Below are 14,462 nucleotides of genomic sequence, written 5' to 3'. Positions count from 1 at the left end.
TGTATAGGTTGCATGGGTTGTACCAGCACCTCCATCTGTCTCACCTGCTTCAGCACTGATAAGGGGTAGGGTCTCTTTGCCGAGAAAAGAATTTCATTCCTGGCCTTCCATCGACACCAAGCCGTGTTCGCAAAAATGATTATTTGCCCTTCATCCATCTGTGCTGTGACTGCATTAAATGTAGTTGTGAAGTATACTGGTAAGTTATCAACCCTCAGTCCCAATTGTGATGCACTTGACAGTGGACAATAGAAAAGAAAATGCATCATATATTCATTTTCAACCCTGCATCTTGGACATTTAGCACAAATAGCCGGTACCAACTAGTCCTGTAACAGTGATCATACCAGTATGCCTTTTTTTCCCTGCTTTGAGTGTTGCACATTGGGCAGCTAACCTCACAGTTTATGTTTCTTCGTTGCAAAACTTCTATCTATTGTCAGAATTTTATCTTTGAGAGCATGAAATTCAACTAGATTCTTAGATGATATCAATAAACTTCTCATAAATATATGAAAGAAATTAATCTTCTCATTAAGTTAACAACAAGCAAAATCAGACAAATTAACAAAATATTTACACACTATTAATTGCGAGAGGAAAAAACATGCACCAGACCCAAAACCAATTGGTGGTTAAAAAAACAAAAAGTAATTAAAAACCTTCTAAAACCTAAAATAAAATTCAGTTAATTTTTCGATCTGTTTCTCCTACAAAAATTTCAACTCAACCTATTATACAAAACAACAAAACAACCATTTTCTAAACACTTGCCCTGGAAGCGGTTCGAGCCAGAGCCGACCCAGACCAATCCTTCTTCTGGGGAGAAAACAACTGGCCTAAACCAAAAACAGAACCAGATTTGGTCGAACCACGCAGAGAAGAACAAACAGGTACAATAAGAACCGGGCTAATCCGAACCACGTTAGCCGAGTACGATCTCTCCATTCCATTCCTCGACCGGACAGGTCTGGGACTGCCATTGAAACTCCCAGGACTACTGGAGCTTCTTTCCAACCCTTGGAAAACAATCTTACCACTGGAGTTCATTCTCGGACTATCAACAGATACACTTCTAACAGGTGGGACCAACGTCCTTCTAATTGGGCCTCGACCCGCCCGAGCTGCTTCCAAACGAGCCCGGATCATCCTGGCACGTGGTGGGATTTTGTCAGAATCTAGAGAAAGACGAGGTATATCCTGCTCATTCCTCTGCTAGCCTTGGCGACAGAGGAGGTGACAAGGATTACTATGGCAATGGGGGCGACTGAGGAGAAAGCAAAGAGATCAATGGTGGGAGTCTGTGCTCTTTCTCCATCTCCCATGGACGAGAAAGCAAAGTGAACTCGGTATCTGCTGAATTTACTGTGCAAAGGTCTAGAAGTGGATGGGAATCGGAAAACTGGTGCCTCTGATGTCACTGTCGCAGATGTGGCCAGGAATCAGAAACATGATTTTGTGCATTTCTCCTCCTCAATCACTCCCTCCGACGCCTTCCTCTGATAACTCCTCTCTTTCTCCTTAAGCAGTTAGCTTCCTCCTCTCTCGCGCCACAACTGGTTGTTGAAATGCCCCAGATTGATATGGTACACATCTCCTGAGATCCGTGGCACATTTACAAATTGAGACAATTTTAAGTTTGGATTTCTTTCAAATAGAATAGCCTGGTCAGATTTAAAGGAGTGCTGCTACATTTGTAATTGAATTTAGCCTTATTTATTTTCCTTCATCTCTGTTTTTGTTTTTCTATCTCTCCAAAGACAAAAGGCGGTTCCGCTTTTGTGTCTCCTCCCCAAAACAAAGAATTAGGGAAATAATTAAGTGCCAATGAGTTTCATTTAGTGGAGTCAGGTGGTAGAACTATTAGTGGAGTCAGGTGGTAGAACTATTAGTGGAGTCAGGTGCCAATTATTTTATATAAAAGATATTCACCTATTTTTCTTCTTACGTAATTAATTAGTAATTAACTAGTTTGCACTAAATTCCTTCACTTTAGATATAAAACATGGCATCTAAATATTATTTTTTATTATTACAAATTTTTAATAAATTTAAAATATACTAAAATGGAAATAATAACATCTACAATTACTTATGTGATTTTATAATTAAATAACTTTCTTAACTAATAGAATATTACTTGACTATTTATATGTATGTATAAATATATTAATTCTACTTTTCGAAATTCAATAGTTTGTAATTCTACTTCAAAATTCATATTGGTAATTTTTTAACACACTTTATTTCATGTCAAATAAAATTTTCATATTTTCAGAAATTAGGATGTTACAGTTGATTTAGACAATCTTTTATCATTTTTAATTAATATTTTATATAATTTAAAATAATGTGATAAAAAAATTATTTTGTGAGGTACATGATGCATTTAATATATATTTGTTTGTCAGGTGTTTTAGATTAAATTATATATGTTATCAATTTATTTGATAATTACCATTATTTATTTTGTTACTGGTTATCTTAATTGATAAGGGTTGGATATGATAAGCTAATATTTAAATTGGTATAAGTAGAGTATGGGTAAGACTAATTTTATGTTAGTATGGGTATAAAAAAGTTCCCATCCGATCCATAGTGTACCCATTGAAACCCCTACCAAAAATTAACACTGACAGTTGTTTGCAAGAACTGTCACTGACAAGCCATCAGTAATTGGATGTTCTGTAGTAGTGCATGTGCAGAAGATATTTTGGTGCATCGGAGGTTGTGTAGAGTAACATAATGCATTCGAGTTTTATTTTGTGCATGTTGATAACGCACTTCTCATAGACTCAAGGCTTTGATGCTAGAACATAACCGCATCTGAGTAATAACGAAGAGCAACTGATATCCTTCCTTGGTTGCAAGATTTCTGTGAAATGGAACCATTGATGCTATTATTAATTGTTGGAAATGTACTACTACTACATACTGTTAAGGTTTTGAACAAGCACCCAACGCGAAAGAGGAACCCACGGTTTGGAAATGTCTCTCCTCAGTCCTCACCCCCATGTTTCTAGTCCTGAACGCAATTACGTTGTTTCAAATAACCGATCCTAATTAGCACTATTAGGATTGGTTATTTTAAACAACCGATTCTAATATTCTAATGTATTATAAATAAAAATTAATTTTTACAATAAATTAGAGCATCTACAACGCCTTGCAAAATCAATTGCAAATGCTGACCTGGCACCGCTCCGCAATTTCATTTCTAATTTCACCGATACAGAGGTTCTCTCAAATTTGCAAGCTTTCAAAATTTGCAAGCTTTCATCGGCCCTTTCATTTCGCTCAAAATCTTCAAATCGCGCTATCTCTTGCGCTGCTCGTCGCTAACTTGAGCTGCCAGTCATCGCTCAAAATTTCCTCTCCCCTTCTCCCCTTTCCCGTCCCCGTTCCTCCGATCAGAAATGGAAACCAATCCGACCGACGAGTCGCGGTTTCTACACCTGACGAGCTGCCAGTTGCACGATCTGGCTGACATCAACCTACCTGAAATCCTGGAAGAGATCGATCTCACCGCTAACCGTCTGACCAAGCTCGACGAGTGCATCTCTCTCCTGTCCCATCTTAAAAAGCTGTCGCTGCGTCAGAATTTGCTCACGATCAAGCTATCGAGCCCCTCACACAGTGGAATGCAATCACTGGTCTAGAGGTGAGTAGGATACTTAGCTTTTCGTTTATGCCCCTCAAAAGTTTAGTACTTTTCTTTTTCACCCCTTTCTTTTTGCTGATATCTTATAAGCGATATTGCTTTTATTGCCATTTATATGTATGGTAATGATTAACCAATATGTATTTGTTTATACCTGATGTATGCCAGTATCTGTACCAGACAAAAATGGTAAGTTAGAGAATTTTATCTTGTATGCTTCTGGCCAGCAATTAGTTTGATGGGCAAGCTTCAGAGTTTTATATTATGTTATTCTGGTCAGATTATACATGTTTCAGTAAAACACAATCCAGAACAAATATTGAACAAATATTGAAAAAAAAAATCCTCAATTAAGAACCAACAAGAAGATAAAGTTAAAAGATTATTTCCCTGACCTAATTGAGTTTTGCTCGTTGTCACATTACTCGGGGGTACTAGTATACCAGTATGCTGTTGAACCTGAGAAGTATTTCCAGACCACATATTTTATTTCCCCTTTTTGCCCTTTCAACAGGAGATGGTTTTGAGGGATAACAAGCTCACAAACATACCGGACATGTGCATTGCTATGGTAACGTTCATTCTGGTGAAAATAGTTTAGAAACCTCCTGATATTGGTATATCAAAGTAAATAGAACTTGCTACATAGTGTCAGCTGGCACTAATAATTCTGATGCCCAAATCCTAACTAATAACCTTGACTTAATTAACATTACCAGGTAAGGTTATCATTATAAAGGCATTAACATTAACATACCAACTAATAACCTTGACTTAATTTATTCTTGAATTTTCAACTGAATTTGCAACTTATGTTAAAAGAATATCATTGTAAAGGCTTCCATCTCAGATTTTTATATGCAGTTCTATGGAGAAGCCACGGTAAGGGCGATATCAAGACCAGCAGCTCAAGTTCCAACACGGAGGATACAACAAGGATCATAAATGAAAGAGAGTGTCAGTGAAGCTGATTATGCCTTTTCAGAGATCTACATTTTATTTGTAGCAATATGAATTGTACCAGTACAACCGATGCCAATACTGGTACAAGAACATATAATGTACCAGTTGGCGTATACGTTATCAGATGCAAAGACTTTTTGATGCACCTGTCCAATACATTTTTGTTTGTTCACTAGCTAGCAGTTTGCATAGGAGGTATTGTGATTTGTGAATGTAATACTAGATCAAACATTTTCTTCTTTTCTTATATGATAGGATATTGCTAGAGGTGTGATTAGTGTGGAAAAGCAACATACATAGTAGTCTTTCTCTTATTAACTTTTTAATTGTTAATTATGTAACATAATTTAAGAAGATTGTTCACATAGCCTTCATATTAAATTATCATATTAAATTTTTCTGTGTTCTTTTATATGTATTGAGAGACAGAGAGAAAGAGAGAGAGAGTGAGAGAGAGAGAGATGAGGGCTTCTGTTGTTCATCGTGGAGAGGAGAGAGAGATCGTAGATTTGGATTTAACAGAAATTCACGCAACGGAGAAAAAGTAAAAGGTCAACCGAAAAAAAAAGAGATCGCTGGCGGTCAAAATGAAATTAAATCTAATTTCATGGATGTAGAGTCATTGAAATTAAAATGAATTAAAATTGCAATTCAATTGTTTGCAATTGCAAAGGCTTTCACCAATGGAGATGCTCTTAGGATCGGTTATTAATAATTAACTGTTCCTAAAACTAATTTATTTAGCGCTGCTTGCATTCTCTATTTTCGTTTCGTGCCTCACCCTCTCTTATTTTCAACTTCGGCCTCTCCCAATCTCTCTCTCTCTCTGTCTCCGTCTCTCCCTCTCATTCTCTGCCTCTCCCGATCTCTTTGTCTCCGTCTCTCCCTCTCATTCTTTGCCTCTCCCAATCTCTCTCTCTCTCTGTCTCCGTCTCTCCCTCTCATTCTCTGCCTCTCCCGATCTCTTTGTCTCCGTCTCTCCCTCTCATTCTTTGCCTCTCCCAATCTCTCTCTCTCTCTGTCTCCGTCTCTCCCTCTCATTCTTCGCCAGTCTCCTCCCCCATATATATCCGAGTGTGCCACATCAGCCTCCTCCTCAGCTGCCGGAGACTTCAACATCGGCGGCGACTCTTTTGGTAAAGCACCTACCGGAGGGGATGACAGAGGAGATGCTCTCTCGTCTCTTCTCCTTCGAAGCAGAAATTGGTATTGTTTTCCTAAATTAAACCCTCTCATTCCTTAGATTTTGTGTGGTTTTAAAAAATTAAGCCTTCCTTACAATTATCGATAGTCACGTGTTCTTATTTTTTGTTCTATCTTCTTGTATTTGGGGTTGCTAGTTCAGAAAAAAAAAAGGAACAAGTTGCAATTTGGAGATTTGTTTATTTCGTGTTCTTCCATTTTAATCGGTAAACTATTTCGTGTTCTTCAATTTGGTAAGTAGGTTTATCTTTGATAATTTTAATAATTTTTTAGGCTAATGCCGTGTGGTGATTGTTACCATAACATAGGCGGCGACTCTTTTGGTGAAGCACTTTACTCATAATTAAATTTCTTCCTTCTACTCTGAGTTGTTTCTTATCAATTTAGGGATAAAATTAGTCAACTAACAAGAAAATGTTGAATTATGTTGCCAGGTACTCAAGAAAATGTAATATGTAATTACTACCTTCAATCTTGGAGGAACCAGGTATTATCCGAATGAAACCTCTTGTTTATGTTTATTTGTGGCTCATGGATGCACAGCATGTATTTTGCTTAGTACCAGTACAACAAATAAAATTGATTAAATTAAAGTACTATATGAGTTCTCCTTGATTAAATAAGTTTTTCTTCATAATAAAATAGTAAAACAAGAAAATAAAAGGGTTTAAGTGTAAGTATGCATTACAGTAGGAGGTTTGAGTATCAGATGATAACCTCCATTGTATCATATGAAATAATTGAAATCTTTGAGCAAGCAATGCTCATAAGATGGAAATTCTTAAAAGAAAGTTATCACAATCACTGTTTTGTAAATAAAATAAATAAAGGGTATCGAAGTAAATAATTGAGATAAGGCACAGTGACCATATGAGTTCATCTCATGAGTGCCTCATGATTCTCAAAGAAAAGAGAAAGGTTCAACTGTCCTTAATTTGACAAGAATACAAATAAAATAAAATATGAGGGCATTCTTGTAAAATCCCTTGCCAAAATTATTGACAGAAAGCTCATGTAATATGAAAAATAAATAAACAAAACCTTGATTTTCTCGATATTTTATGTTGTGTCTTGCATACATCATACATAGGTTATAGGTCATGCATACTGATATTTTATGGTTTCTTATAGATACTGTCACAAGATACCAGATGGATATCCATGGAAAAAGTAGCACTGGACTTGCAGTTATATGCATAAGAAAAATTGGAAGAAGAGGAGAGTCTTGGCGAACAAGGAAAAGAACTGAATCGGTTTGATTTTCTTATGGATGTAACATTTGTTTTCATTTCAATTTTCTTCTATTTTAATTCTATTATTCATTTTTGGCTTTTTCTTCGGTGAATCAGTTAGAACCTTGCAAGTGGTTGTACACCAATCTGATAGGATAGTTTATACTAACCAAATATTGAGAACATGGAACAACCCAAGAATACAATCATTCATGGTTGTCATAAAAAAGGGTCAAAAATACCCTTCTGTTGAAAACTGGCAAATCAGATAACATAAACTCTGATTTTGGTAAAATAGATATGACAGATAGATGGAGGATTTAATTTCATGCAGTTTAGTCTCAAATTTTGATCAATTTGGATTTTTCTACTATTTTTAATTAATTTTTCAATTTCAGTCTTTGAAATAGAAAAAAACAGCAAAAATGACAGCCTTCTAACAGCCATGTACCAGTCATTCTGACCCGACTGGTACAGCCTTGTACCAACCATACACTCTTTAATTGCATATTTATTTTTATTTTTTTGTTTCAGAGAGACAGAATAAAGGAAGTATTGATTCAAAAAAGTAAAACAATTTAGGATGTGATAATTTGTAATAATTTAGGAGTTTAATTTGTAACAATTTAGGAGGAAAAAAAAACATTCTCAGTAAGAAAAGCTGGATTTGATTTGGTATAACATTTATTTTCAGGTGAAATTTTGTTCCTTGTTGTCTAACATGCTAAAATAATAATAAGTTTGAGGATCGGCCAACTAAAATTCCTTCTGCAGGGAGACATGAGTACGTCTGGGCTGTGAAAAGACAACAAATGGACTGGTAAATAGCGACTGGTATGCTGACAAGAAAATTTGACAGTACCAAACAGTACCGAACTGGTACTGGTACATTCATTTATTCAGCCCTTTTTGTTTCGTAAAAGCCAACAAGTTTGACTTGGTCACAATTAAAATCTTTTTTTAGTTCCCAGAAAATCCCCAGTTGTTTAGGATAAGCTTTTAGTCACTCTCTCCGATCTTGGAGCTAGGCTCAATCGATCAATAATCAGTCGCCATTGCTTCGATAGAACCATGGCGACGGAGGAGGTGACAAGGCAATTGCTATGGCGATGGGGGCGACTGAGGAGAAAGCAAAGAGATCAATGATGGGAGTCTGTGCTCCTTCTCCTTCTCCCATGGACGAGAAAGCAAAGTGAACTCGGTATCTGCTGATTTTACTGTGCAAAGGTCTAGAAGTGGATGGAAATCGGAAAACTGGTGCCTCCCGACGTCACTGTCGCAGATGTGGCCAGGAATCAGAAACATGATTTTGTGCATTTCTCCTCCTCAATCACTCCCTCCGACGCCTTCCTCTGATAACTTCTCTCTTTCTCCTTAAGCCGTTAGCTTCCTCCTCTCTCGCGACACAACTGTTTGTTGAAATGCCCCAGAGAGATACGGTACACATCTCCTGAGATCCGTGGCACATTTACAAATTGAGACAATTTTAAATTTGGATTTCTTTCAAATAGAATAGCCTGGTCAGTTTTAAAGGAGTGCTGCTACATTTGTAATCGAATTTAGCCTTATTTATTTTCCTTTTCAGTTTTTATTTTCTTCTTCTCTTAATGTCTCCCCTGTTATTTACCGGTCTTCATCTCTGTTTTTGTTTTTCGATCTCTCCAAAGACAAAAGGCGGTTCGGCTTTTGTCTCCTCCCCCAAAACAAAGAATGCACCGAATAGGAAGGAAATAATATATTATTTTAAATAAAGCTTAGGTAAATAATTCAGTGCCAATGAGTATCATTTAGTGCAGTTAGGTGGTAGAACTAATAGTTGGACACGTGTATCTATCATGCAAATTATTTTATATAAAATATATTCACCTATTTTTCTTCTTACGTAATTAATAATTAACTAGTCTGCACTAAATTCCTTACAAATTTTAAATATACTAAAATGGAAAGAATAACATGTATAATTACTTATGTGATTGCATGATTAAATAACTTTCTTAACTAATAGAATATTACTTAACTATTTATATGTATGTATAAATATATTAATTCTACTTTTAAAAATACAATAGTTTGTAATTATACTTCAAAATTCATATTGGTAATTTTTTAACACACTTTATTTCAAGTGAAATAAAATTTTCATATTTTCAGAAATTAGGATGTTACAGTTGATTTAGACAATATTTTATCATTTTTAATTAATAATTTATATAATTTAAAATAATGTGATAAAAAATATAAATGAGATACAAAGTTATTTTGTGAGGTACATCATGCATTTAATATATATATATGTTATCAATTTATTTGATAATAGACCATTATTTATTTCGTTACCGGTTATCTTAATTGATAAGGGCTGGATATGATCATAAGCTAATATTTAAATTGGTATAAGTAGATTATGGGTAAGACTAATTTTATGTTAGTATGGGTATAAAAAAAGTTCCCATCCGACCCATTGAAACCCCTACCAAGAATTGACACTGACAGTTGTTTGCAAGAACTGTCACTGACAAAACCATCAGTAATTGGATGTTCTGTAGTAGTGCATGTGCAGAAGGTATTTTGGTGCATCGGAGGTTGGGTAAAGTAACATAATCCATTAATTCGAGTTTTTTTTTGTGCATGTTAGTAACGCACTTCTCATAGACTCAAGGCTTTGATGCTAGAACATAACCGCATCTGAGTAATAGCGAAGAGCAACTGATATCCTTCCTTGGTTGCAAGATTTCTGTGAAATGGAACCACTGATGCTATTATTGTTGGAAATGTACTACTACATACTGTTAGGGTTTTGAACAAGCCCCCAACGCGAAAGAGGAACCCACAGTTTGGAAATGTCTCTCCTCACCCCCATGTTTCTAGTCCTGAAAACAATTCCTGACCAAATATTTTTGCTCCTATCAAGGTTTCTATTGGAATACACTACTGGAGATGACCGATTCTGAATAAAATGGAGATAGCTATGCGACTACCACTGGATATGTTTACAATTATCAGAAGATTTGAATCACTTGCCAAGTAACAGACTATAACTATCAACTCAGGATATTAGAACCTGAGTCAGAGAGTGGTGAAATGTAACTAGAGCATAGTTAGTGTAATTCCTTCTCTATATATAGAGAAAAGCATTGTACATGTAAGATATACACGATGACAATACATTGAAATTCTCTTAATCCTTTACTCTGCTTTCAGTTTCTCTTCTACAATTTACATTATACAGAAATATTATCAAAAACTGATGAAAAATGAACGCATTAAAATTAATTTAATTTTTTTTATTTGTACCACTTGACTTTATATTAAATTAAGCGGCAAAATTATAAATTTGATATGTAAACTCATCACTCGTGAAGTAGATTAGTTTTAACGGTTTTGATTCGTCATTTGAAATAATTATGATTGTTATATTTTACAATATAATATTTTCATCAAAGTTATTTCTGATAAGTACACATAAACAAATCTAGCAATCTCATAAGCAAATCTCATAAACAATAAGATAGTTCTCAATGCGGATCAATTTGGGCTTTATCCAAACCCAATTTGAGGTTGTGCAGTAAACAATCACCAATTGGGGCAAAATCCTAACCGAGGCCTCACTCCAAAATACTTACCCCAAATCGGCAAAAACAAACAATAATGTCTACCACCAAAAACACCTCACACTGATCGAACGTTACTTGGGCCGAGATACTGAGCTGGGGAGGTTGAGAAACAACGGGAGATATCCATTAATTTATAAAATGGAGAATACTCATTGGGTATTTGACTTGGTCAAATGAAGGTTAAAATTTAAATCTTTTTTTACTGTCATACTTTTATTCCTCTATTCGTCGATCATTCCATTGTTGTGACTTTTTTTTTTTTTTAACCCACTACTATATTTTTAATTTAAAAATATCATCACATCTGATGATCACCACTTCTTCATACTTCAAATGACAGCCAAAGAGAAGCTATGTACCATCTTATTTTTCCTAACTCACAATTTTGATAAAAAATTAAGACTGCATAATGATGATTGATAATTATTTATTTTCAAAATTCAAACGGGTAATTTAAAAAGTTCAACATGATCTTTAATTCTTTATATACAAATGTACGTTGATTTATGTATTTTTAACAATTATTTTTTTATTTTTTTAAAATAGGCAAAAAATCACTATTTTGAATGATTCATAATAAGTGATTTCTTCCTATTTAAAAAATAGTAAAATAATTTTAAAACTATAAAATTTGATCTGTATATATATTTTCAGATAAAAATCACAATAAGCGGACAGTGGAGATGACTATGCATCCTGTGTAATTACTTCACCGGAGTGGAGTAAAATCTAAAATGATTGGTAATAAATTTTAAAGTTGTTGGTCTTTGAGAATTATTTTTTTATTTAGCGGCAAAAGACAATGCTCCAATAAATTTCATGTTTGAAATTAATGGAGATCTTGAATGAAATAAACAACTTAGTAAATTGACCTTTGACTTTACTCAAAAATAAAATTCATGATCTCCTAAAATCTCCCCCTAAATGAAATTGGACATTCTTAGTGGTCATTCCTATTCACTGTATCCGGTTGATTATTTTAAAAGGTATTCTTTAGAGGAGCAGATCACCTGCCCCCCGGGGTGCAGGATTTTCCTGCCCCCTCAGTCACTGTAGGGTGGGGTCGGGTTTAGGGTGGGTGGGGCCGGGTTTAGGGTTTAGGGTGGGTGGAGCCCACTAACAGTGACTCTGGGGGCAGGAAATTCCTGCCCCCAGGAGGGCAGTAGATTCGATCCCATTCTTTAGACTGTGTTCTAGAAAATTATTCTGCACAATTATAACACTGTTACTGAATCATCAATAGTGGTAACGGTAATGTGCTTTTTAATTAGATTCGAAGGAATGCTAACTTCTGTTGCCATTGTGAGATAATGACTGGATGAGAAATTTTTTGACAGCGTGCCAAGTGGTCCTGTAGCTTTCAACAGTCAAAATTAAGTACCATGCATCACTATGGAAAATTATGGACCGTGGCAAGTGCCAAGTCAATTCATCACTTAAATATATATATGAGGCTGTCCAATTAATAATTAACAATGAAAAATTCAGCATTTGAAGTCTTTGATCAAAATGACAATCTCTTACCAACAACATTTATTATTCCAAATTTGTGCAAGCAGTTTTCCGATTAGACTCCAAAATTAAGTATGTCGGTCGAATCATATGGTTGCCGTCGTCGCTGCTAGGATTGCGGTGGACTGCTGCCGCAATATTTGTTTCTTCTTCTCTTTTTTTATCTTTTTTTTTTCTATTTGATTTTATTTTTGGAGATTGTGGTGGACTGCTACCGAAGATTTTTTTTTTTTAAAAAAGGGAGGTTATTTCTATTTTTATTCAGCTATCTTTAATTTGATTTGTAACCGGCGTAATTAAGAGGCAATCATGGAAATTAAATTCTTTCCAATCTAAGAATTTTGAACCTTTTTAATAGGTGATTAAAAAAAATAAAATACTTGCACAATTGTGTAGGTATAATTTAACTTATCAACATTTTTTTTTTCTTTTCATCTCGAGTATTATAAATAGAACATGTTACAAAAGATTAAAAAAATCTTTTATTATATTGTGAGAAAAATCATTTAAGAATAAATAATAATAATAAATCATTTTTTTTCTGAATGTTATAGTCAAATATCCAAAGAGGATATTTTAACTGTTCACTCTTTTTATAGTTTGCTTGATTTTGGGAGAATAACTAATATGTAATGGGAACCGCTATTTTGAGGTCATAAATTCAACTATTGAGAGGAGAGAGAACTTTTTCTTCTATGTACCGGTTTTGTCTTTCTTAAAAACATTTCTATGTTTTTTACTTCGAGTTCGAATCTGCTTTTTATTTTTATTTTTTTGCAAAGAAGAACCAAAATGAATCAAAATATAGAGAAAGTATATATGTGGTTTTCAAATACTTTTAAATTCTCCTGACAATAATGCTCAAGAGTTCAAACTTTGTACAAAGGCCAAGACTAACAAAAGTTGATCAAAATGAATTTATGGTACTCATAAAAAGACTGATCTAAAAGTCCAAACGATAAGTTATTAATTTGACTAATTAATGAATTAGTTAAATGAGTTTATGGAATTTGTTATATGATAAATTAATTTATCTGATTGATGAGTTAATCTCTAAAAATGAGTTTGTTGTTTTTTTACGAATATGATATTGAAGAATGATGATTTAAGCCTTGATATGAAATTATATCATTGCATTGATGTTGATTTTTGAATTTTATTTTTATTTGAGAATGTATTATCTATTTAAAAATGATCAAATGCTAATTCTCTAACTCAGCCACCCTAACTCGTATTCCCTTCTAATCGCTCTACATATTTCACTTTCCTCTATCTCTCTCTTTGAAAGAAATCTGCGGAATCATAGCTACCAAAACAGGTTTCAAATATTGCTCTTTGCGCAAATGCATCTCTCATCCTCCTCTCTGTCCAAGAATAATTTGTATTACTTTCTTGGCCCACACAAAAAGCAAAATAATTCATTTGAAAGCAAAAGAATGTATATGCACAAGCAACCATGACAAGAAGTATATTACTTTCTTGTTCCCTAGGTCACCTAAAAACATCCGGGACAAGAAATATGAATATAATTCTATACTAACTTCTATTAGCAAGACATAACATTCAACAAGTGTGGTGTTACATTTAAAACCTAAAATAGTAATAAAATATTTTGTTTTTAATTTTTCGTACGGTTAGTCATTTAATAATAAATCACATGTAATTAATTAAGCTGACTGGTGTGCTAATTAAAGGGTGGTTGTTGTTAATTAACCATCGAAACAGTTTGTATGTATGTTTGATTTATTAGATTGTGCTATACTTTTTTATTTTGTACCCCAACTACACTAACTCTCTCTCTCTCTCTAAATACATATAGATATATATACATACAAAAATATTAATTAGACATTAAAATACACATATAACAAGGCTTAAGGTTGACATAATTTTGTATATTTATATCCAACAGGTTGGAGCATATATAATCATGCAAGGTTCACTTTGTGTACGTATAGTAAAAAGAGAGGATTCATGTTGGCTCTTTATGTTACTTTATTCCAAGTTGAGGCATGTATGTTACTTTATTCCAAGTTGAATATGGTCAAAAGTTGATTTCCCTGTGAATGCATGATACCCATCTTAATTAGTGTATTTAAATAAAAGGAGTGTAATCATAATTATAAATTGCTCTTTTGCTACACTCCACAATATACAATTTGTGCCACAACTAAAAGTGAGCCAGCGGTGGATATATTACTTCATTTATATAAATATATGAAAATTGAAGACTTGGAGATATTATTAAAGTTAATAAAGTGATACAAAAATGTTAAA

The 14,462-nt window shown here is 34.1% G+C and overlaps 2 protein-coding genes across 2 annotated transcripts in view; one reads left to right on the top strand and one right to left on the bottom strand.

Moving 5' to 3' along the window:
* Nucleotides 1-555: 555 nt before the first annotated feature.
* The window catches only part of LOC144566043 (uncharacterized), a 31,784-nt gene continuing 17,877 nt past the window's right edge, over nt 556-14,462 (bottom strand). Inside the window, exon 2 of the mRNA XM_078315939.1 lies at nt 556-731. The gene's annotated coding sequence lies outside the window, so the exon portion shown is untranslated. The remainder of the gene's footprint in view (nt 732-14,462) is intronic.
* LOC144566194 (uncharacterized) lies at nt 3,417-7,451 on the top strand. Its single transcript, XM_078316174.1, has 6 exons — nt 3,417-3,653; nt 4,176-4,237; nt 5,369-5,830; nt 6,101-6,150; nt 6,262-6,314; nt 6,959-7,451. The coding sequence occupies exons 1-6, from the start codon at nt 3,417-3,419 to the stop codon at nt 7,025-7,027; spliced, it is 933 nt and encodes a 310-aa protein (XP_078172300.1). The 3' UTR covers nt 7,028-7,451.

The sequence above is a fragment of the Carex rostrata genome, chromosome 1, assembly GCF_964058835.1.
Source record: "Carex rostrata chromosome 1, lpCarRost1.2, whole genome shotgun sequence".
NCBI classification, from domain to species: domain Eukaryota; kingdom Viridiplantae; phylum Streptophyta; class Magnoliopsida; order Poales; family Cyperaceae; genus Carex; species Carex rostrata.
The sequence above is the reverse complement of the archived record's forward strand: the minus strand, read 5'-3'. Positions and strand labels throughout refer to the sequence as shown.

What these genes read in the sequence shown, in the direction of transcription:
- LOC144566194 (XM_078316174.1), top strand. Translation starts at nt 3,417, where the DNA reads ATGGAAACCAATCCGACCGACGAGTCGCGGTTTCTACACCTGACGAGC. An exon ending in ATGTGCATTGCTATGGTAAC is followed by an intron (nt 4,238 to 5,368) that starts GTTCATTCTGGT and finishes TAATTTATTTAG; the next exon opens with CGCTGCTTGCATTCTCTATT. An exon ending in CTCCTTCGAAGCAGAAATTG is followed by an intron (nt 5,831 to 6,100) that starts GTATTGTTTTCC and finishes ATAATTTTTTAG; the next exon opens with GCTAATGCCGTGTGGTGATT.